This window comes from Gadus chalcogrammus, chromosome 13 (assembly GCF_026213295.1).
Source record: "Gadus chalcogrammus isolate NIFS_2021 chromosome 13, NIFS_Gcha_1.0, whole genome shotgun sequence".
In the NCBI taxonomy this organism is placed as follows: Eukaryota; Metazoa; Chordata; class Actinopteri; order Gadiformes; family Gadidae; genus Gadus; species Gadus chalcogrammus.
Window position 1 is genome coordinate 2707305 of NC_079424.1, and position 24706 is coordinate 2732010.

A 24706-nucleotide genomic window follows, 5' to 3' on the forward strand; every position below is an offset into this window, starting at 1 on the left:
TATCTATTTCACCCTTAGCGTAATAATGCCTTAATGATCCGTAGCCTGCCACGATTCTGTCAACCACCTGAAAGCGCGTCTCTGCCGTTGGCAGCCAAACTTCATCATCGGGTTCTGAGCGGCGCAGCTGGTGTCGTTATGGAGGTGTGGTCGCATGAAACCTTTGAATCAGCGCATTCTTCCCACAGAAGGCAAAAGGGAAGAGGTTTTACGATACAGTCAGAACCACAACGGTTTGGTTTTGATTCACCTTTAATTCTCTCTGCGCACACACACACACACACACACACACACACACACACACACACACACACACCGCTTCACAATTACAGTATATTAGGCTACAGTACGCTCTTTTTTTTACTAATTATAGTCATCAGTTGTACAGATCCTCGGAATAATGAGGATTTGCCAAACTGATGACTATAATTAGTAATTATAGTCATTAGCTGTCACATTTATCTCTAGAAGGGATCTGTTCGGATCTCTCGATGCCCCTCCCATAGCGTTCTTGTTTGTCACATTGGTTTTAGGATCAAGGGTCCTGGCCAGGTACTTTTATTGTGGGAGCAGGGTGTCCGTGCGTCGGCTGAGCTGTGAGCATGGACCTATTAAAGGCTGTGAGGCCCCCCACGGTTTGTCCTGGAGAAGTGCGACATCATTTCCTCAAGCCTTTGCTTCGACTTCCCTTTGTACTGGAAATAAAAGAAAGGATGAACTTCATTAATGTCAACGTTTAAAACAGCCTAAATATAAAATGCTATTATTAGAGTTAAACAAGGCTAATGCTACTACAATTAGTAATTAATAACCTATGTTTTAGTTCTTTACAAACAAATGTATAATTTAATATCCTTAAAGCATTATAGTAATTTGTGCAGTGGTAAAATAATACACCAAGTTTATGTAGCAAATTTCTAGTAGAATAAATTAATCTTTGTAGCATTATTTGCATATTGTTTCCCAGATGTTATCTCACCATTTTATCCTTCTTAGATCACTCATTATGCTCTGAGCGGCAATGAGTTTGTAATCATTCCAGATTCTTTTTTAGATCATTACTGTGTTACTTAATAATATCGCCTGACTGAACTTTGTGAAATTGAAGACGCACAGCAGTTGAACCTTATTAACAGGGTGAACGCTCTGATCTCAGTGAGTGTAACACCAGAGTGGACAGCCTGCATACCGTAAATCTCTGAGGCTCTGCAGGGACTTATGTCTCTCCCTCTTCTTATTCTCTCTTTTCCTCTACCACACTCTCCTTCTCTTCTCTCTCTTTCTCTCTTCTTTCTTCCTCTCTCGGTTTCTCTCTCTCTCCCTCTCTTCTCTTCTTTCTCTCTCCCACTTTCTCTCTTACCTTCTCTCTCTCTCCCTCTCCCTCTCCGTCTCCCTCTCCCTCTCCCTCTCCGTCTCCCTCCCTCTCTCTCTCTCTCTCACCCTCCCCCTCTCTCTCCCTCTCCCTCTCCGTCTCCGTCTCCCTCCCTCTCTCTCTCTCTCTCTCCCTCTCCCTCTCTCTCTCTCTCCGTATCCCTCTCTCTCTCTCAGTCTCTCTCTCTCTCTCTCTCTCTCTCTCTCTCTCTCTCTCTCTCTCTCTCTCTCTCTTTCTCCCCCCTCTCTCGCTCTCTCTCTCTTTCTCCCCCCTCTCTCGCTCTCTCTCTCCCTCTCTCTCTCTCTCTCTCTCTCTCTTTCTCCCCCCTCTCTCGCTCTCTCTCTCTTTCTCCCCCCTCTCTCGCTCTCTCTCTCCCTCCCTCTCTCTCTCTCTCTCTCTTTCTCTCTCTCTCTCTCTCCCTCTCTCTCTCTCTCTCTCTGTCTCTGTCTCTGTCTCTGTCTCTCTCTCTCTCTCTCTCTCTCAGCTCTCAGCTCTCAGCTCTCTCTCTCTCTCTCTCTCTCTCTCTCTCTCTCTCTCTCTCTCTCCGTCTCTCTCCCCCTCTCTCTCTCTCTCTCTCTCTCTCTCTCTCTCTCTCTCTCTCTCTCTCTCTCTCTGGGCTGCATCGCTCCAGCCTGACATCACCTTGTTGTTTATGGAGCTCTCAGCTGTTGTTGTACCCCACCCTCATCCGTCACGCCTTCCTTCCCCCCCCCCCCCCCCCCGCCCTGTGTACATCCTAGGGGGGCGTGCCCGGGTCTGTACCCTCCTGCTGATCCCTTAGATACCGGCGGTCTGTCTCCCTGCCACCGTTTGCAGCAGCCAGGCCGTGGTTCTCTGGGGGATCATCAGGAAATAGCTGCCTTCATATCGCCAACGCCGACAACAGCTGGCCCCCTCCTGTGACCCCACCACCTCCCCTCCTCCGTACGAGGGGCTGTCTGTGGGAGGGGGGGGGGGGGTCTGTGGTTGTTCAATAGCAGGGTGATCCTCTTCTGTGTGTAAGTTGATGTATGGGGATAAGGGGCTATCATAGTGGTCTGTGTTCCCTGGCAGGAGGGGGACTGAAGTGCTCCCGCGGGCTGGGTTTCTATCTGTACCTCAACATTCACTTTTTACATCTGGGCCAATCCACGACGGGTCACATGTTATACCTCTATGCTGTGATTATGACAATCATCACTTTGATTGTCATTGTCATTGTCGTGTGTGTGTGTGTGTGTGTGTGTGTGTGTGTGTGTGTGTGTGTGTGTGTGTGTGTGTGTGTGTGTGTGTGTGTGTGTGTGTGTGTGTGTGTGTGTGTGTGTGTGTGAGATGAAATACACTTACACTTTTTGATGGTCACTGACTCTGTTTCTCAGAACGGTCACCTGAGGGAGAGAGAGAGGGAGAAAGGGTGAGAAATAGAGAGAGAGGGTGTGTTGTAGAGGGAAGGAAAGAGGGTGAGGGAAGGAGAAAGGGTTAGGAAGGGTTTCAGGGTTGGAGAGGGGGTGAGAGAAATATGTGGTGCGATATGGTTTATTTTTGTGCAAGCATGCATGTACTTGGTCGAGTGTATTTTTGCTCATGCTTTGTTGTGTGAGTGTGAGTGTGTGTGTACATGGATCCCTGATGCAAATCTCAGAATGTGTATGATCTCTAAAATTAATAGTGTTTGTGTGTTTGCGATGGTTCTCTAGTTAAAATGCCATGCACATGTCATCTTCTATCTGATTTATCATGTCTATGCAGTGTGTATTCATTAATTCATTAGTGTAGATGGATCTGTAGTTCAATGCCAGCTGCAATATATCTTCCTCTTGATTAATAATGTGCTTTACCTATGTGTGTGTTTGTGCACATTGGCTGGTGCGTGCGTGTGCGTGTGTGTGTGTGTGTGTGTGTGTGTGTGTGTGTGTGCGTGCGTGCATGTGTGTGAATGTATGTGCATCGATCTAATTGTCAGAGTAACGCATGGCTTCTGCTATCCATCATCCATTTTGTGAGCACCTATTAGCCAAAGCCGTGTGTGTGCAGGGCACGGGATTTCCCATCCGGAGTGTCAATCAATCCTCAGCCGTTACCTCATACTTCTGCCGGGAGAATTTATACTGGAGGTCAAACTTCTCCGCCTCCAGCTGGTGCATCCACTCCCACAGCTCCTCAGCCTTCTCCCTGGGGGAGGGGGGGGACGGGGGGACCGTGGAGGTCAGAGGTCAGAGGTCAGAGAGCCTAAATACCAGTACCTGACAGCATTGAAGGTGCTTTCAGGTACGTATTTTGAGTGTCGTCAAGAGAGATTTGAAAATAAACAACACCATGAATCTCCCGTCCCTTGTGACGTGCCACACCTGGCCATTGAGTAGTTTATCGTAACTCATCTCGTGCCGTGCTTCAACTCGTGCCATCCTTCGTTGTCACGGCGACACCCCAGGGATGACCCCGTGACAACGAAGCACGTCAAGAGATTGCGACAAGCGCTTCTTCAACCAGGTGACGAATCACTAATCCGCTTCTAGCGAATTACTGTCAAATTAGAGCTCTTCCCTCGAACCAATGGCACAGGGGCTGGCTTAACAAAATAAATACAAAATGTGCCCAACAGTTGCGATGAATGTTACATTAGAGTCACCTATTGTTTAGCCCACAGTCATCTGACTCGGTGATTCGTGAATACGGCCCGAGCGTTATTCCTCAATATTCCAAAATCCACCTCCTGGGTTCTGTTGTGTAACATTCTCTCTCTGTCTCTGTCTCTGTCTCTGTATCCTCTCTCTCTCTGTGTAGCTCTCTCTCTCTCTCTCTCTCTCTCTCTCTCTCTCTCTCTCTCTCTCTCTCTCTCTCTCTCTCTCTCTCTCTCTCTCTCTCTCTCACTCTAATTGTGTTGTCGGCTGCGGTCTGTGGTAACCTGTTTTGTTGAGTTTGTGACCTGTCCTCAGGTGCCCTTCTCAGCCATTCCAGAGATTCCCTGAGTCTTTCTCACAACTACAAAACCATTATATTCATAAAAACAGAAATGCTAGCTTCCTCTCCAGAAATCCCCCCCTGCGGCTTAGAGTGCACGCCCCCTCCAACCTTGTCATGAAGCAAAAGCGAGTGAAAACGAGTGGCTGATCGGTTAGCTTAGCGGTTAGCTTAGCGGTTAGCGTCTCCGTGGGGGGTCACCTGAGTCGGTCCTCCTTCAGGTGGTCGATGCTGAGCTCCTTTCTCCGGTCGCTCAGGATCTTCTTCTTCTTCTCGCGCTCCGTGGGCCGTTTGGTGCTGCCCTTGTTCTGGGTCTGAGGGTCAGGACAGAGACAAAGGCCGGGGTCGGAGGTCAACGCAGGGGTCAGAGGTCAAGAGACTGGAGAGGGGTTATGGGTTACCTGCGAGTGTGTGTGTGTTCTTTTTGTGTTTGCCTGTGCGTGCGTTGTGTATATGTGTGTCAGTGTCTTTGTGTGTTCGAGTGTGCGTGTGCGTCTGTACATGCATGTGTGCATGTGTGTGTGTGAGTGTGTGCGCCCGTGTGTGTGTGTGCGTGTCTTTGTGTGTTTGCGTGCGCATGTGTGTGTGTGTGTGTTTCTTTTTGTGTGTGTGGGTTCTGCGTGCTGTTTGGGTGTGTGTGCGTGTGCAAGCCTTTATGTCTGTGTGTGTCTTTGTGTGTGTGTCAGCAGGCTCCTGTTTCTCTCGGTGCTCAGAGTGGAGTGTGTGTAACACAAGGGGTATGTGCACCAGGGAAACTCCATCTAGTGTGTTCAATTTTAAACAGTTGACGTAAGAATTCGGTAATACCGTATTTGTGTGTCTGGGTGGGTGGTGTATCGGTGGGTGGTGTCTGGGTGGGTGTTTAGATCTCTCCCACTGACAATTCCAGGGCAAGGTTTGAGTCCCTCCCTTCTGACGTCAGCCAATCGGCTGTAAGGAAATTACAATACCAACAAGCGCGCTAGCGATTGTTTTGTCTACGGGTTCTGCCGGGGCGGGCTGTGGGTGCGTCGTGGTTTTGGGTGTTAGACCCCTAGTCGTCTGGCTTTGACCTCTCTGCTGTCAGCAGACTCCCTGCAGGCATCGTTGCGCAAGATTCTCCTAATCCAAACCCTGCTTACTCACTAAGTATCTCTCGAAATTCTGTCGAAGTGCATTAGCGCGTGAGATATGCGGTCTCGCTGAGACTGATTGAGATGAGGCTGACTCATCTCTGTGATGAATAACGTGAACACTTGCGTCGTCTTGGTGACGGCGCGATTGCGCCGCCTGCGTTGGCGGGAAAGTGGCCGACGGGTTCACCTTGTATCCCAAGTTGAGGCTGCCCAGGATCTTCTTCTTTTTGTCGTCATCCGCCGCCTTTTTCTTGGCCTCCTCTTCCTCCTTCCTCGTTCTCTCCTCCTGGGGACAACAAAGAGGGTGTTTGTCACGGGAACCATGGGGCATGAATCCAGGGAACTGTCACCCTTCTGGGGAATCTTAAGCCTTAACCATGTGACTAACCACTCTCCGGGCACATTGACTAGCCAGGCTCTGGGCACGGTGACTAACCAGTCTCTGGGCACGGTGAGCGAACAGCTCAGTCACCCCAGCGTGTCTGGACAGCGTCTGAGATGAAGGTCACAGCGCAGGCAGCGGCGTGTGAATCGGTTGACGACACTCACCGCCATTTTGTTCTGACGCTCCTTCTCCCGCTCGGCTCGGACCTTCAGCTGTTCCGCTCGCTCCGAACGCCGCTTGTCCTGATCGATTAAATGAAATTGTATTTTGTATAGCCCTTAATCACAGGTAGGGTCTCAAAGGTCTCCACAGGCCATATGTTTATGACACCCCCCTGACCCAAGGAGGTAATCTGGAGAAGGACGGCAGAGTGGGGATCCCTCCTTCCAGGGATGTTCAGGAATGCAATGGGTGCCATCATTGACATACATATATAATTCAGATACAGATCGAATGAAAGACCGGATTTCTAAGAGTTAAAACGAGGCAATCACTAGTAAAACCAGAAACGGGTCTAAGAATACATAATCCAAACCAAGCAAGCGCTGGTAATCACAGAGGAGGTCTCACGATGCGGTCTGTGAGCCCCTGCAGCTCCTCCTCTTCCTTCTTGCGGCCCTCGAAGTGCGCCCCGATCAGCGTCTGCAGCTCGTTCAGGTCCTTCTCCATGCGCTTGCGGTGGATGTCCTGCAGTCAGGCCCAGAACCACACATCAGTAACCTTGTCATCCACAGCGACTAAAGGGCTGATTATGGTTCCACGTACTCGCAACGCAATGACCGCGCAGACGCTTCGACGCAGTCGTGAATCGTAATGGTTCTGCGTCGGCCTTTAGTGAGCGGACCAATCACAGCCCCTGGCTGCTGCGTTGCCGCGGTGGAAGGTTACAATTTTTGGGAGGCGCACGTCAGGCCCTTGCGGTGGACTCAAGGAGGGTCTGCAAGGACATAACGGGTCCGTAACCCCTTTGCGTGGCGTGAACGTGGGACCATAATCAGCCCTTAAGACTTCCAAAGAATACCTTCCGTAGCCGTATGAGTCATAAAAACATAATTCAGTGTGATTTGATATTACTACAAATAGTGACAGTAAACGTATCACGTTTCAAAGTCCACAACAATAGTACTGTTCCACACAGTACATCCACCAGAGCTAAATATAGACGAATCAGTAAATCAAATGCTATCATACTGAAAGCCAAAGCCCTACAGCTGTGGCACAACTACGGTGAGGTGGAGTGTGGCGGCTCACGTCGAAGTCCACCTTCTCCCCGTCTGGGATCTTTGGAGCTGCAAGGCCCGGAACGAAGCCTGGTCTGGAGTAGAGGGACACATGGGAATACGCCCTCCTTCAGCGGAGACTCCTCACAGGAAACAGAGGCTTCGTAGGGTACTTACTTCTTGGGCCGGGTCTCCTCTGTGAGCAGAGACAGGCAGAGAAACAGAACATGGGTTAAGTTCAGTGGTGAACGATGGAATAACAATTATATCGATGCATTTTTTTTATCCATCTCTCCATACCTCCTTCTTCTTGCTCCTCACCAGCATCTGATGAAAAGAAAGTTATCGGTAAGTATATTAGGTACTGTTGAGCATATTAGCTCTTGTTGGTTCTTGCTGATTTATATTGTAAGTATTGAAGTGCCAGAAGTCGAGAGAATATGCTTTATGTTAATGTAAGTGTATTTTTTCATCCATCGTCTGTCTTGTGAAGTTGTCCTACCTAAGACACACGGGTTTAAACTCGCTCTGCCTTTACAATGGTACAGCTGTGGCCACCAATATGTAGACAAACAGCATGTTGTACCAGCAACACACCGCAGTAAACATGCATCTGTGGTTGCTTGGCTGTGTTGTTTTGTCAGTCATTTCTTGTTTAGGTATGAGCTAAGTACCGCAGTAGCCGCAGTAGTATGTGCTTTTTGAAGTTCAGCACAACTTAGTCTTAATCGGCCAGAGTTATTTATTCTCCCTCCAGATTGTGAACATGAACATGGATAACGCCTCGGTGCGTGACAACGTTCTATTATTTGTCTAGCAGGGACTAATGTCGTCTCATGATTGCACAACTTGAGACCGACTCGATGGGGCCGTAGTTCAAACGTACGAGGGCATGTCGGTGACCCAGGGGCCACACAGATAGTGACGGTGGATGAGGTGTTGGCTCTCAACAATGGGGCCCTCAGAGGTGTGGCCCGGGCATTAGGGTGGGGCCCTTACCTTGGCTGGGTTCCTCCTGGCTCCCTGCCAGTTTCAAGGAGGAACAAGCAGAGCTGTCCCCGAGACGGAGCCAGCCTGTTTGTTTTCTAAACACGGTATTAACGCGCCCAAAGCTTACCATTGTGAGTTTTCCTGTCTGGGATTACATATATGCATTCTGTTGTGTGTGATTTCGTCAGTTAGTTCAGATTTCCCTGGATGATTATATAAAGAAGTTTAAGTGTGTGTGCATAGGTGTGTAGCTGGCGGCCTTGTTTGTTTTGTGGTGTATGTACAACTGTATGATTTTTATATATCACTGATATTTTTTAGACTGATGTTTTCTTCTTCCTAGAGAGCCTGACATTTTCTATTGCTCTTAAACAGACTTGAATCACTGCTTATTGTGTCATATGACTACATTTGGCATACGTTACATAATCTAATAATCCATACACAGTATTATGAATGGATTATCAATGTTCATTGATATTATCGACACACGGATGAGCAGTGAGACGTTACTCAATCACAAACACAGCTGCAGCAGCAGTTCAAGCATTTTCACTTATTTTGACATGCAGAAAGTTGTTAGCGTAAGCGCAACTACCTTCTACCTCTTCTGCCATCTCATCTACAAACGCTTCCTCCCCCCTCTCCTCCTCCTCCTCCTCCTCCTCCTCCTCCACCATCTCCTCCTCCACCTCCTCCTCCTCTTCTGTGCAAAGCAAGCATTCAGGGTCAGCAGAGGTCAGAGAGAGCAGGTAAATACGAGACACGCATCACTCAATGTAATGCAGGATTGCAGATGAGTGCCGTTTGGTGTTTTTGGTCGGCCAGCATTATATGCATCCACAAAGGTTGTTTTACGTACGTATAAACAATCATGATGTAAAAAAAAATTCGTAATGTAATTAACTAAATTGTATATAGTGTTGCAATAGTATTGTAATACCAAGTAATAATTATTAATAATAATAGTAATAATAATAATTATTACTATTAATAAGTAATTAAGAATGCTTTGAACAATGTTCCCTAACAATATTTAAACAAAGAGTGAATATAATGCGGACCATTTCCACTAATTCAATGAAGCATTGGTTCCTGCTACCTTGTCATTGACACATTGAAATATGTGATTGATTAGCGTGTGTTATTTATAAACTTCCAGTTCCTACTCAGCGTGTTTCTACAGATTTCAGTTTCAAAGAATGTGATCCTTTGAGTGCGAGTTCTGGCCAGTGCATTGCTCTCTGGTGTCAATAGACCAGGATCACACTGCAGGCCTCTTCTCCGCTCCTCTCTGTACTAGAAAGGGTAGCGCAACCTGAATTTGAATCACTTTAAAACTCCCCAACAGTAATACACCTTTCTGGTCTCACTGGCTTCCCGGAGGTACTCTGGTGGGAACAGACTGACCTATATCGGGCTGTTGGACGAACTCTAGTACGCGCAGGCAGACAGGTGCCGCTTTGATTCAGAGCTCTACCACGCTGAACCGCGACCCCAGCGGAAAACGCACACAAAGCAGGGGGGAGGAAGGACGGATAATAGTCCTATTCGTCCGTGAAACCCGATGCACCTCAGAGGTGAATGGCGCCTCCGGTGGAGCGATCACAGGGAGAATACACCTCGAGTTCAAGAATGTAGGCCTACTCAGGGAGGAAAAATGTAAATTACGTTTGGCCTACGCTGGCCTTTTGAGGCCAAAGCTCAAAGAATAATTATCCTCTGTCTAGGGTTGGACAAGGGTTGTTTATGACATATTAACCATTAAATATGTATATGAAGGATTTTTTTTGTATTATCACAATTTTATATTATTGTTGTAAGTCAATGACAAAGCAGCATATTAAGAAGCCTATATATTCAGCATTTATATTTGATATAGGCCTATATAGTCATACAAAGCTATATATTAAGCATATATATGTTTATATATATATGTTTAAAATAATAATTATATATTTAATGTATATATATATATATATATATATATATATATATATATATTGTAGCCTTCATACCGCCAATAATATCTTAAAATGTCTGACCACATGCATTATAATGAGTCGAATATCAGCATTGGTTGTAAAGTGCATAGAAGCAAATTCATGCAAACACAGCCTTGTATACAAATTGACACTGCATTAATATAACATTCAAAAATATGCATCTTATTTGCATGTTTCCATGGACAGAATGCAAACCAAGACCACAGACTGTGCTGAACTCAATGCCTGTGTCAACTGTGAATATGTATTTCATCCATCAATTCCCAAAATGGACTTACCTTGTTCGTCCCTGTAAGAAGACAGCAGATTCAAGTATTATTATATTTACATTCACATTTATATTTAGGCGCTTAGCAGACTTGCATTAAGTACATTTGTCAGAAGAAAGAGAAACAATATATCTCTGTGGGTACAGTAAGGATGTTCATAGAACCAAGTGCCAAGCACTAACAATTGTTAGGTCAACCAGACTCTTATATTGTATCATGCCTATTAGCTAGTTCTTTTTATCCGTATCTATAAAACCTATTGGCAGTATTCTAAACATACACGGTCGAGAAAGATTCAAGGTACTCACTCGCGGGCCATGTCCTCAGTGTCAGACATGATGGCGGTCTATGTCAGAAGAACTACAACATCAAAATCAAATAAATAACAATAACACCATCAGCACCCCCGACACATGCACCGTACAACGGAGTGCTGAACTGCCCCGAGCCTTACCAGTGGGTGTGATGCGCCCTGGATGCAGAGACTCAATGGGGCAATAAGTTTGGGCCCCGGTTGAGCGGCTGCTGTAAGCTTTTAAACCAGAGGTGGATCACATGGTGGTAAGCTGGACATGTTTACAATGGGGTGGGCACATACCTGCAAACAGATGGCGGCTGGCACTAGAGGGGACATGGAGACCGAGACGTCCCCCTGGACGTGGACTATAGGGGGTCTATTTTTACAGGACAGACTCTGGACCACGACGAGCCGGGGATTAGAGGAACAAAAAGGGTTAAGGTTCCCCCGCTCCCCGGACAGACGTAGGGAACGGGTTAAAGATAGGTTCAGGTGAGCACGTGCACTGGTGCATCGGCTCACACCGTGTATGGGATGCACAGCGTGTGCAGTACACACACACACACACGCGAGTGCACACACACACACGCACATGCACACAAACACACATACAGGTTGGCACGCACAAACACACACATGCACGTTCCCTTTGGATAGAAACTCCACACAACTGTCACTAAAGCAGATAAGAATAAATTGTGCAATCGAAGAAAGAATAAATTCTGGCGTATTTGTCTGTTTTGCATAACTCTTTAAATACACTAATAATCATCACGGGCCAAGCATCACAAACCTAAGACAACACTGGCTCCCATTGAGGATCTCTGGCTCTCTGAGAGAGAGAGAGAGAGAGAGAGAGAGAGAGAGAGAGAGAGAGAGAGAGAGAGAGAGAGAGAGAGAGAGAGAGAGAGAGAGAGAGAGAGAGAGAGAGAGAGAGAGAGAGAGAGAGAGAGAGAGAGAGAGAGAGAGAGAGAGAGAGAGAGAGAGAATAGGCCGAGTGAAAGGGTAATTCAAGACCGCACACCCTTTCCAATGGCTCCCTACCTAATAACTGTCTCGGCTCATATGCGACGGCCCCTGCCATGGGGCAAGAAGCAACCTGCTCGACTGCACCCTTTGCAACCGAGCCCAGCCTTACCTAGAAGGCAACGTTAGCTCCATCGTTAAAAAAGCGAGAGTTTGACAGGGCTTTTATGGTTAAGTGTGTGTGGGTGTGAGATAAAGGCTTTCAACTCCGTCAGAGCCTCGCCGCGTTGTATGGTTTATTGGCGTGCACTGTCAATTACATTGTTTTCACTTTAAAGATCCGAAAACATCTTCCGACTTTTTATGCGCTGTGAGTTTCAGATATGAGTTCCAAAGCCCAGAGCGGTGGAGGCCTGCGTTGACCTGATTCACAATGCAGGTTTTATAGCTGTTTTTTTAATGTTTTTTTTTAATACTGAGTGCAGAATAGGAAGTCAATGGTTTGACTCGATAGCTCTAGGCTGCTCATCAAGCACAAAACCAAGCATTTGTTGTATTTTATTTCATTCAAACAAAGATCAACAGAATTCGGACTTGCAGTCGCTTCTTGTCGACTTATGTTGTAATTGTTGAACTCCTAAGACAATGGTGTTTTGTGGAAGGCGACACAGACGTAGTAATGGACGGTGTATGCCATTTGTGTTGGTCTTTCAGGAATGAAAGATCGTTGGCCCCAAAACGACCCGTTGTTGTTAGGCCCGACCGGATTATACTGAAATACTGCCCCCTAGTGTATACATCTTTCCATGCTGGCTTTGCATTTCTGAATTTCTGTTTTCACCTTCTATCTTTCTTCCATTTGAAACATAAAATGTAAGTCCATTTATAAACAAAGTGCTTTATGCTATATTTTTACTGTATCAGGCAGGTTAACCAACACAATAAGGTGATGCTGTTTTGCCCTGTATGTCATCAGTTAAATCACGGCTAACATCCTGAACTATCAGCCAAGTTCTGATGCAGTATTTAGAGAATATAGATAGATATCGACTTTAATATTAAGCTTACACACACCAAGACACGGGTAGGAGAAACAAAAAGGCATGTTACAATAAAATATACATTTAGAATTTTTTTATTGACTATGCGTGGAAATTAAACAGTAGGATAAGTTTGCCTGGGGAGGAAACCCAGACGTTAATGCTTCTGTAGAAAAACACAGAGCACAGGATTCACTTTGAGACTTTGAGACTTTGGATCTTTGAGACTTTGAAAGAGGGCCGTGCCACACAAAGATTGATTGAGCTCCATGGTTACCGACCGAACCAGTCCGGGCGTGCCCTGACCGTTGAGTTATGTCATTCACTGGTTGGCTGCGTCGAACATCTTCTTCCTGCCCTCCATGCCTGACATGGCCTCGACGTTCTTCCTCCAGTCGCCAACCTCCGCTGTCTTCTCCTGGAGCACACACACACGGACACGTATGAGAAACCGCACACACACAGAACCACACATGCATGTGGAACCGCACACACACAGTGCCCCACCACACATATGAGGAATCATACATGCCCGGGACCACACACACACACACACACACACACACACACACACACACACACACACACACACACACACACACACACACACACACACACAGAACCACACACACACGCACACAGAACCACACACATACAAGGAACCATACACACAGAACCACACACACATAAGGAACCACACACAAAGGAGGAACCGCACACACAGAACCACACACACACACACACGGAACAACACACAAACACACAGAACCATTCAAACATGAGGAAGTACAAACACAGAACCACACAAACATGAGGAAGTACACACACAGAACCACACGCACATTGGGAACCACACATACCCACAGACACACACACAAATAACCAAACACATAGGGGGGACCACACCTACACTCAACGCACAAATGCTGAAACACACACACACACACACACACACACAAGCATACACTCACACAGATTGTTTTATATTATATATATTATCTTTTATTTCATGATAAATGTTTCATTATCACACATTATATTATCATATTATCATAATCGTTTTGATATTAGACACATTTTATCGATAGTGTTTTATCAATAGTGTTAAACGATACCATTAATACCATTAGAATATGGGAGGCCCTCTTGGGAATCAACCCCCTAACATATTTTCCTAGCAGGTGCCTTGCTCACCAGTTGAGCTGCACAGGGAAGAGGACCCCTATCCTGTATCAGTGCCTCGATCATGACATTGGCTCATACGCTCTAGGTATTTACCACACCATATCAGTGATTGTAGTTCATAACTCGATTAAATACGACATCAAAGATCTGCTGTGATTGGATGGCCCCTTGATGTGGCGACGGAGCAACGTTTTTTTTCTTATTAATTTAATATCATTTTTGACGCTCTATTGAACCTTCAGTGAACTCTACGTAACGTCGGACAGAGACTTTTATGACTCGATGTCTTTACAGCTTCACCTGTGGCTTATATGATAGCCTGTTACTATCTGATCCATGTACACACAGAGAAGCGCATTGTAAAACTTGTCGGACCTTCCCTCCTCAAACACAGTTGGCTGTGGACGTCCACTGTATAATTCACTGTAAGGGTGAACAGGTTTCTTCCTTATAGCCCATATAACAATGTATACACAATGCTTTATCACATCGGCTGGACGCATTACCCTATCACCTGTTTTCTACCGTATTAACTGTAATAATCTGCCCTCTACTGTATAATATTCTGGTGTCTATCGTATTAACTGTAATAGATTCGGGTTTCTACCGTTTTAACTGTAATAGGCCTACTTTTCTGGTGTGAAGTTTCGAGTTAAGTTTACATTTTTAACGCCTCCATAGCTAATTGTGATATTCTGGCTTCTACTTGTTGAACTGTAATGTTCTGGTGTTTACAATAATAACTAATATTGTGACGTCTTCTGGCATCTACTGTATAAACTGTAATATTCCGGCCTCTATGTTCTCAATGTAATATTTCGGCGTCTAACGTATTAACATTTGTAGTATCCCCTTCCGCAGAACATATTTTGCTCAAACTGCCTTTTCAATTAAAGGGAAAAAGTTATGGAACTCTCTGCCAGACCACTTGAAACGTCTCACTACATTTTTCACATTCAAAAGAAACACAAAATTGAGGCTAATTCAGCAACAATCTTGCTCTCATATTTAGTTTTCACCGCTCTCTCTGTATCTGTCTTATTTTCTCGTCCACTTATCTCACTTCCTTTTTCATTTTCCTATTTTTAATCATGTTAATCTGTATTATCATTTTTAAGTGTTGTGAATTAGCTTTGGCAAAAAACACTATGATGCATACATCAGATGACTGTTTCACACTTATCTATGTTTTTTTTTTTATCAGTCCCTATTCAAATTAAACCTAAATCAATAAATAACTGTAATACTCTGGCATCTACCTTTAATACTCTGGCGTCTACCCTGTTACCTTTAATACTCTGGCGTCTACCCTGTTACCTTTAATACTCTGGCGTCTACCCTGTTACCTTTAATACTCTGGCGTCTACCCTGTTACCTTTAATACTCTGGCGTCTACCCTGTTACCTTTAATACTCTGGCGTCTACCCTGTTACCTTTAATACTCTGGCGTCTACCCTGTTACCTTTAATACTCTGGCGTCTACCCTGTTACCTTTAATACTCTGGCGTCTACCCTGTTACCTTTAATACTCTGGCGTCTACCCTGTTACCTTTAATACTCTGGCGTCCACCCTGTTACCTTTAATACTCTGGCGTCTACCCTGTTACCTTTAATACTCTGGCGTCTACCGTATGACCCCTTTCCCCCCTACCTTCTCGGTGTCCTCCTTCTTGACGGACTTGAGGTTGCCCCTCAGGTCCAGGGACACCTTGTGTTTGGAGCCCAGAAGGGAGCGCAGGATGGCGTCCGCAGAGACCCTCACCCGCCGCAGGTCGGGCCGTTTGAACTTACCCCTCAGGTCCAGCACCTTGATGTTCAGGTCTTTGATCTGGGGGGACGGGGGACGGGACGGGACGGTCAGACGGACACATGCGGTCATCTGCTCCTATACTTTTTATGATGCCACCATTTTAGTTAATATTACAGCCGTCCACTATTGCACACTCATTTGTATGCAATAAAATATTTATTGTTCTTGGGAGTTGCCGATAGACACACACGCACACGCACACACACTCGCACACACACACACCCACACACATACACACACTGTAGCAATTAGACTGATTTAGAGCTCGAAGCTTTCAGGTGTATTGTGTGCGTGTGTGTGTGTGTTTCTGTGTGTCTGTGTGTGTGTGAGTCTGTGTATGTGTCTGTTTGTGTGTGTGTGTGTGTGTGTGTGTGTGTGTGTGTGTGTGTGTGTCTGCGTCTGCGTCTGCGTGTGTGTGTGTGTGTGTGTGTGTGTGTGTGTGTGTGTGTGTGTGTGTGTGTGTGTGTGTGTGTGTGTGTGTATGTGTATGTGCGTGCGTGTGCGTGTGTGCGTGTGTGGGCATGTACTTGCTTCTAGCAGATGAAAAATACCCTCACAGACCCACTACCCATATGAGTATTACATAGAGCCTTCGGTCTTCTACCCCATGTGTCTACATGTACAGCTTCAGTTCAGCCCAGAGGTGGTGTCTCTCTGATGGGCTGTTCTTCAGGGATATAGCCTCTTCTCTTACCTCTCTGCTGTTGTGCATGACCTTTGCTTCGATGTTGTAGCGTTCCTCGTCCACCACAGTGATTTTGGAGTGGATCTCCTGGCACAGTGCCTGTCGCAAGAGGAAGCAAAGCATGCAAGGGACACCATGTTCAACACGTTTCACTGCACCCTTACTCTCGTTGTTTAACTTGTCTTACACTTTTGGATGAATGCTTTCATTGTTGTGAAAGTACCTAATACCTGAACGTTATTTCAAGATAGGGTAGGGCAGGTTAGCCTAGTGGCTAGGGGGTTTGTCTCCCAGATGAAAGGTTCTGGGTTCTGGGTTCTACCGGCCAGCCTAGCAGGTCACCTTAACAGGCTGGCCGGAAGATCCCAGAAAAGATAGGGGTTAGGGGCTTCTTGCTCCAATCCGTGGTTTGGAGCAATACCTGATCATTAATGACATGATGCTGGAATTTTGTGGGAATTTCTTTGGATAACAGCATCTGATAAAGGACTAATTAACATCGTCCTTCGGAGGAGACGTAAAACCGAGGTCTTGACTTACTGAGGTCATAAAAGATCCCAGGGCACTTGTCGCAAAGAGTAGGGGTTTCCCCGGTGTCCTGGCCCACCCAGGCTCATTCAATCTGGCCCCTAATCATCCTCCTGTATAATTGGCTGACTCATTAGTTCCCTCACTCTCCACCTCAAGCTTGTGTGTGGTGAGCGTTCTGGCGCAGATTGGCTGCCGTGCATCACCAAAGTGGGTGCTACACACTGATGGTTGTTATTGAGGTCCCCCCTTCTCTGTAAAGCGTCTTTGAGTGTCTAGAAAAGCGCTACATAAATTCAATCCATTATTATTATTATATAAAAACATACAATACAGATGTATTTCTCATGAATAAGCAGCAGTCTGCTTCAGATTGAAAAGGTGCGTGGATGCGTGCGGTCGCTCACCTGCAGGTCCTCCAGAGACATGCTTCCGGTCTGAAGGGGCGGCGATTTCTCCTCCAGGTACTTTGTCTTCTCCTCCTCCTTCTCCTCCAACTCCTGCTCCAGCTCCTCTGTTGCCCTGGCAACCATCATGCTCTGGAGAAGAGAGGGCAGAGGACCTCGTCGTCGTCGTCGTCGTCATCATCATCATCATCATCATCATCATCAAAATCATCATCATCATCATCATCCTCTGAGGAACATCGCTCAGGTATAGTCGTGATGGAGATGTAGGGCTCTTCATTCATTGTGTGTCTTCTACACCTGTTTCTAGAGCACTAAAAGGGAACCACGAAACACAGTATTTCCTGGTTCTTTAGTGTCCTTGGGTTCCACTAGTGCTCTGGAATGTTCGAGAAACAAGTGTACTACACTTGTTGATAATAAAAAAAACAAGTATAGAATACTCGTTATCAACACAGGTAGAACATTCTAGAGCACGAGAAAGGAACTAGGAAATCCTGAATGTTTCCTGGGTCCTTCCTACTGCTCTAAAATCTCTGCTACTGGATCGTAGATTAAATGTTTCTAATCCTACCTTAAGCATGAGCTTGCGAGATGCTGATATTTTGGGTTTTCTCTATGAAAGAAAAAACAAACAGTGTTGTAAATATAGAAAATATATACATATAACATATACATATAATCGATTATGTTATATGTATAACATATATAACATATACGTTATGCATACTTACATGTATACATATACATATATGTATACATTACCAATCTTAGCATCACGGTCTCACAAATTTAGCGATGTATACTCATGCCTTTGTCTTACCTCAAGTCTGCAAATGGTAACATGTTACATGTAAAACAAAGATAAAACGTATAATTAATGAAAATGATGCGAAAAATAAAATACTTGAGCAGATTGAAACTGATGCTCAAAGCAAAATCAAACATTTGCTTCCAACAGTTGTTCCCAATGCATTGACACCCATAATCTGCGGTTCTATAGATATACAGACACATGTTCGGACGCTAATCACGGAGAGTAAACTTAGAAACTCCATACACTTACCCTTGCGCAGGCATCTTGGCTATTCTGATTCTCCCTAGAAGACAGGAATAACGGCTTTAGAGGTTTTACTCCAGGGCCCTCTGGAATTCCTCGTCTAAGCATCTCTCAGTTCTCCTCCACCCTCTGCGCTCTCTCTCAATCAACGCTCACTCTCTCTCACTCAGAGCTCACTGTCTCTCACTCAACGCTCACTCTCTCTCACTCAATGGACTTCGTGAGAGGTCACACTTTCCAGGGTTCAAGTGTTAGGAGAGTCTAATACCAATGCTGTCAGGGTCAACTGTTTGGCAGGTGGGTTTATCTGAAGCCCAACGACCGGGACTTTTAGACGTACGTTTGTTCATGAGCAGGTGGCGGTTGGAGCATCTAAACCACAGGTAGACATTGGGATTCAAACCAAGAACCTTTGGACTGGGAGTTACACAGTTCCTGGGTCGAGGAACAAACCATTCCAGAGTGGGACACCAGAGTCCAAATACCATTGATCCCAGTAACACACAGTTCAGTTAATCTCAGAACCTTTCAGAGATGAGCAGAGTGTTGTTGTTGTTGTTGTTGTTGTTGTTGTTGTTGTTGTCTGGGCCAGCAACAACACCCAGGGAACTTGACTTCCTTGGCCGCTGTTGTCGTGTGTCTGTGTGTGTGTGTATTTGTTTGTGCGTTGTGTTTGTGTGTGTGTGTGCGTACGTGTGAGTGTGTGTGCGTACGTGCGTGTGTGTGTGTGCCTGCGTGTGTGTGTGTGTGTGCGTGCCTGCGTGCATGCAGGGGTGTTTGTGGTGTCAGCCTCCCTCGCCACCGCCAGCAGGCCCTCCGGGGGGGGGTATCATTGTGTCACTGCCCCCCCCCCCCCCCAGCCCCTACTTTGGTCCAGGGGCCACGAGGGGACAGCTGATAGCAGACCAAAGGGGGTGGGTAGGGGGGGCAGACAAGGCCCTGCTATGCTAGCTAGATAACAGAAGCAGCCTTCTTTGGGCGCTCCCCAGCTATAAAGAGAGCAGACGCAAATAGGATCCTGGCTCAGTCTTCTATATCCCTGGAAATGAGTTATCTAATCTTTGATAAGGCTTTGTTTACTTTGGTTGAATTGCTGGTAGTTTAAACACAAAAAACGTTATTAAATCGAGTATTACTAGTCGGCACATGTGCAATTAAATGGTTAACCCAGGAACTCAGCACAGTTCAGTTATACACTGTTTAGTTTTTTACTTAATGATGAATGTTACATTGATTTTCAAAGTTTGGACAGGTGGTTAAGACTAGTTTCAAACTCCTCCATACAGTTAAACTGAACATGTAAGTTAGGAGATAAAAAGCAAAAAGGAGACTTTTTATATTTCAACATGGATCGTATTAAAATGACATGAAAGAAGGCCCCTTGGTACTTAGCTTAAAATGTATACATTTACGATTTTAAGGTGGTTCCGAAGTACATTAATAATAAATAATAAATTAAATATATCCTTTAAAAATGTATATTGCCCAGTTAACTTCAATATGCTGATTTGGATGTAACTGAATTCGTATTGATTGGAAGAATCTTAAGCAGACACCTACCTTCTACCTTCCACGGTCTGTTCTGTAGAAGCAAATAGCACACAGTGATGGAGAGGAGAGCCCCCCACAGTCTTTATCTCTGACTCACACACACACACACACACACACACACACACACACACACACACACACACACACACACACACACACACACACACACACACACACACACACACACACACACACAGGGGAGAGAGGAGTGGTCTTTGATTAGAGGTTTCCCTAATAAAAGAGGTCTCTCTCTCTCTCTCTCTCTCTCTCTCTCTCTCTCTCTCTCTCTCTCTCTCTCTCTCTCTCTCTCTCTCTCTCTCTCTCTCTCTCTCGTGGTTTATGTCTCTAACCCCAGGCTATGCTGGGGATGCAGTCAGGGATTAACGCCCAGTCTCAACCTATCCATGTTCATGCTCTCCATAACCTTCTTCTACAGCTGGACTCGGCTCGTTAAACACAATCACCGCCGGCTCCATCCTGATGCCATAGTCTGAGACAAACACACACACACACACACACACACACACACACACACACACACACACACACACACACACACACACACACACACACACACACAAGCAGTCACACAGAGAGACAGACACACACACACACACTGACAGACATGCAGAAACATCAATAGGCAGACACAGACAGACAGACAGACCGACAGGCAGAAAGACAGGCAGACAGAAGGGCTGACAGACAGACAGACAGACAGACAGACAGACTGACAGGCCGACAGGCAGACAGAAGGGCTGACAGACAGACAGGAAGATATGCAGGCTGACAGATAGATAGACAGACCGACACACAGACAGTGAGACAGACAGGGACAGCAGCATGCAGCAGTCATTGTAGCTTCGCCCTGTCTTGTTCCATTGTGACTAACCCCTCTCCATATAAAAACACAAGGCCTGTGTGTCATTGCGTGCGTGCGTGCGCACGTGCGTGTGTGCGCGTGTGCGTGCGTGCGTGTGTGCGTGTGTGTGTGTGTGTGTGTGCATCTCTATCTCTAGCTACGAGCCACCACGTCGTTAGCGCGTAAACCCTGCCTTCTCACTGGCCCCCACCGGGACCCATATGAGGAGGGGAGAAGAAGCCTGCAGGCTGGAGGTAAGCCCCTGATTCAGGTCTGGACTCCCCCCCCAGGGACGGATAGACTATCTTCAGGGTTTGACGGCCGTCTCCTCTGTGATATCAGATCCAACACTATTCTCCTGAGGGTTCACTGCCATCGCTCCCAAACCGTCTCTTCCTTCTCGACTGTCAATGCTTCTATTTACATTCTTCCCGTTCGCTTCTGTAGCTGGTATGGTAGATGTATGTCTGTCTGTCTTTTATTACTAACCTGTACTTGTGCTGCATAGGACACTACATTTTCCCATCCTCTATGATTACATTAAGGGCGTTTAACAGACCCTTTTATCCAAAGAATGGCTGTAAGTCAATCATTCAGACACACGTTGACACCCTGCACGCTATCTTACCTTATCCATCTGTGTCCCTCATCTCTTTCACTCTCGGCCTTTCTCTGCCTTTCTCTCGTCAGCTCAACCGTTTCAAAACCAACAGCTGAAAGTGTGACACAATGAAACCCATTCTCTCTAGCATAGATTTGAATCCCTGAAACAGCTGAACCCTAACTCTAAAGTAAACCAGTGAAATAGTTTATCATCGGGGCAGAGAGACAAAAAGATAAACAGGTCGGCTTGACAGACAGACAGGCAGGCAGGCAGGAAGGCACAAGACAAACAGTAAGACAGTAAGAAAGACAGGCAGACAAACAGGCACCCTCACAGGCAGAGAGACAGATATAGAAGCAACCCGACAGGCAGAGGCAGTCCAGTTGTGGTTGTAGTTAAAGGTGAGCTGGTTGACGGTGGGCTGTAATTGGTGTGATTTGTGACCAGACTGGCTGATCGGGGACTGTGATTGGTCTGATTTGTGACGTGGCGGGTTAATGGTGGCCCGTGATTGGTCCGATTTGTGACCGGCTGTGATTGTGGCCCGTGATTTGTCTGATTTGTGACCGGGCTGGTTAATCCAGGGCTGTGATTAGTCTAATTTGTGAATGGGCTGGTTGACGGTGGGCCCTGATTGGTCTGATATTTGATTGGGCTGGTTGATAGTGGGCCATGATTGGCTGTGATTGGCCACGTTGTTTGCGTGGGTCTGATTAACATTCTTCTGACAATACGCCAGCAGGATTAACAAGCAAACCCAACGTCTGGGAAACCCGAGCCCCTGTCTTATTTATAGGAGAGGCCCTCGCCTTACAACACACAACAATAGACTCAATAATGTAGTATAGTGCTACACAATACATTACGATACTAGACTCCCACAACAGCACTGTTCACTACCCTTCCATCATATTACAATACAATACACACAGAATACAGTAGGTACTACATTAGATCCCCTTCTAGTCATTCCATTTCCAATTTTGCTACTAATCAGTCTATTTTTATATTTTATCTGTATGTATATATATATATATATATATATGTATATAAGTTAATGCCATAGACTGCTTATGTTAACGCAGGATTTTATAGTGTCATCATACTCTTTCCACCGTTGGTGCAAATGAATCGACCTTGCAGAAAAAGTGTCTATTGCACCACCTAGTGGATGACTTCAAAATAGTTAGGAATTATGATACAAGTTCCAGGAACAGTTCATAGACATTGAATACATTTAAAGATATCGCACATGTCCTACGTAATTTATGATATTGTTTATGTGAACATAGAGTACACCTCTTGTTGCTTCTTTGTTGCTATAAAGCCACACAATTGAGCAGAGTGTTCAGGCAAGTTTGAAGTGGTTTGAAGTAATCAGAAGAAGACTTGGATATGCGTTGTTTATTCCATGAGGCCCTATTTTGAGCTTTTGTTGTTGATGCGACTTCCACACAATGGTTCGTCCACAGCCAAACACACAACTGCCTTCCAGCAGACCCCGCTGGCCGGCTTCCAAAGCTGGCCGTATTTGTTAAAAGCGAGACGTTAGGTGAGAGATGTTTAGATGATGTCATCGAGGAGTAGCGTACCTAGTAGACATGACCGCACAGCCACGGAAATAACATCCATCTCCCTTAGACCGGAGCCACGTTTCAAAGAAAAGGAAAAATACACATCTAACATTAGTGTAGCTTTTGTGTGAAGTTTATTGCTGCTCAAATTAATCTTTTTTTTTATTTGAAATTATTACACCTTCATTTTTTATCCCAAGAGCAAAAAGAGAAGGAAAAATGCAGAGCGTATGTCTGGGAGTGAGGCTCAAACTGTCAAGCGGTTCGCGCGTTAAGCTCAGAGCCCACGATACCAACAGCTGGGTGCCGTCACTCCTGGGGGTCCTACGCTCCCGTCCACGGCAACGGACCGAGGGAGCTGCAGCTAGCGGCAGAGGGCTCCCCGTAGAGGGTGCTGGGGTGCTGGGTGCTGGGTGCTGGGTGCTGGGTGCTGGGGTGCTGGGGTGCTGGGGTGCTGGGGTGCTGGGGGCCGACGCCTCTTCACTGGGCGTACGCCAGAGCACCGGCCCCCTGGCCGAACCCAAATCCCTTGGGGCCAAAGTTCTTCCCGTAGCATGCTGGGTAATCCAGACAGAGAAGAGGTTATGACACAATACGTTGGACACTATGATAGAGATAGAGAGATAGAGAGATAGAGAGATAGAGCGATATATACTGTAGATAGAGAAATAGAGAGATAGAGCGATAGAAAGATAGAAAGATAGATAGAAAGATAGAAAACTGGCAACGCTGTGAGACTGCGTTCATTTTTCACTGTCATTTCACAAAAAGTGTTCCGTCTTGAGCACTATAGTGAACAGACCTTTGCAGTAGATCTCTCCATCTTTGTCGGCCACGGTGGTGGACTCCAGCCCCTTGCCACATTTGGCACAGCGGAAGCAGGCTTTATGCCAGGACTGGATGCGGGAGGAGTGATTTGGGTTAGAGACAGATGTCAATGGCTAACCACCACTGGTTCTTTCCTTCATTCTCACCCAGCTCCAAAACGTTTTCATTCAAAGGATTTATTACCAGTAGGGGTGGCTTATGATCTTGTGGTATCTAATCGTTTTACCTTAACCACAACATTAACCTTAACATTAACCATAACCATAACCTTAACTTTAACCGTAATCTTAACCTCACCTCACTTTACCTTCGGTACCTAACCGTAACCTTACCCCTATCCTTTCCTTACCTCACCTAAACCTTACCTTAGCCTTTCCTTACCTTACCTTAACCTTGCCTTTCCTAAACTCCCCTTTCCTCTACCTTAACCTTACGTAACCCCCTCTCCCCTCCCCTCATAACCCTCCATCCTGGGCGCTGCAAGGTCAGGTGACTCCTCTTACGTTGCCCCCCGCGATGACCTTCTCGGCGGCGTAGACCGTCTTGCTGCAGCGCGGACACACGTCAGAGCCCGGCAGGTTCTGGGCAAACTTGGAGTCGTTGGGGTTGTTGGTGGGCTGGTGGGCAGCTGGGCTGTAAGGGGGGGGGGGGGGGGGGTAGGAGTATGGGTGAGTGTGTGTGTGGATGGACAGGTGGGTGGGTGAGTTGATGGAGGATTGATGGACAGGTGAGTGGGTGGTGAGTTGATGGATGGGTGATTGATGGACAGGTGAGTGGGTGAGTTGATGGATGATTGATGGACGGGTGAGTGTGTGACGGGATGGATGGATGGATGATTGTTGCGTGAGATGATGGATTAATCGATGGATGGGTGAGTGTGTGGATGAATAGATCCATCTGCCCTTCCATCGATCCATTACTAATGTCTGGTTGGCGGCGCTGTGTTGCCTACGCTTCGTGCTTGATCCCGAGGTGCTCCCCGCGGTCCGTGCTCAGGGTCCCGGCTCCGCC

General features: G+C 46.2%; 3 protein-coding genes across 3 annotated transcripts in view; all 3 read right to left on the bottom strand.

The window, feature by feature from the left end:
- Window positions 1-266: 266 nt before the first annotated feature.
- Window positions 267-10634, bottom strand: tnnt2b (troponin T type 2b (cardiac)). Its single transcript, XM_056606407.1, has 12 exons — window positions 10606-10634; window positions 10307-10317; window positions 7333-7359; window positions 7210-7228; window positions 7064-7127; window positions 6383-6499; window positions 5977-6054; window positions 5615-5713; window positions 4514-4626; window positions 3433-3523; window positions 2699-2739; window positions 267-695 (listed from the first exon to the last, which is right to left on the bottom strand). The coding sequence occupies exons 1-12, from the start codon at window positions 10632-10634 to the stop codon at window positions 659-661; spliced, it is 726 nt and encodes a 241-aa protein (XP_056462382.1). The 3' UTR covers window positions 267-658.
- A 1438-nt stretch (window positions 10635-12072) lies between these two features.
- On the bottom strand, window positions 12073-17881 carry LOC130402182 (troponin I, slow skeletal muscle-like). The gene is made up of 5 exons (XM_056606314.1): window positions 17791-17881; window positions 17217-17348; window positions 16291-16380; window positions 15438-15614; window positions 12073-13019 (listed from the first exon to the last, which is right to left on the bottom strand). The coding sequence occupies exons 1-5, from the start codon at window positions 17797-17799 to the stop codon at window positions 12924-12926; spliced, it is 504 nt and encodes a 167-aa protein (XP_056462289.1). The 5' UTR covers window positions 17800-17881; the 3' UTR covers window positions 12073-12923.
- A 4602-nt stretch (window positions 17882-22483) lies between these two features.
- Window positions 22484-24706, bottom strand: part of LOC130401846 (cysteine and glycine-rich protein 1-like) — a 4504-nt gene continuing 2281 nt past the window's right edge. The window contains exons 3-6 of the mRNA XM_056605846.1: window positions 24648-24706; window positions 24199-24328; window positions 23670-23763; window positions 22484-23424 (exon numbers count right to left, since the gene is read on the bottom strand). The exon at window positions 24648-24706 is cut by the window's right edge and continues 110 nt beyond it. Coding sequence (XP_056461821.1) covers window positions 23348-23424; window positions 23670-23763; window positions 24199-24328; window positions 24648-24706 — 360 coding nt within the window. The 3' untranslated portion in view covers window positions 22484-23347. The remainder of the gene's footprint in view (window positions 23425-23669; window positions 23764-24198; window positions 24329-24647) is intronic.

Bases quoted from the DNA above. Each gene is read 5' to 3' on its own strand.
- LOC130402182 (XM_056606314.1), bottom strand. The intron at 15,615-16,290 runs GTAAGAGAAGAG...CCGTCCCCCCAG, and splicing joins TCATGCACAACAGCAGAGAG to ATCAAAGACCTGAACATCAA. The intron at 13,020-15,437 runs GTAGGGGGGAAA...TGTGTGCTCCAG, and splicing joins AGAAGGAGGACACCGAGAAG to GAGAAGACAGCGGAGGTTGG.
- tnnt2b (XM_056606407.1), bottom strand. From the start codon at position 10,634: ATGTCTGACACTGAGGACATGGCCCGCGA. The intron at 3,524-4,513 runs GTGACCCCCCAC...CCCCTCCCCCAG, and splicing joins CTGAAGGAGGACCGACTCAG to GGAGAAGGCTGAGGAGCTGT. The intron at 2,740-3,432 runs GTAACGGCTGAG...TCTCTCCCTCAG, and splicing joins TCTCCCGGCAGAAGTATGAG to GTGACCGTTCTGAGAAACAG.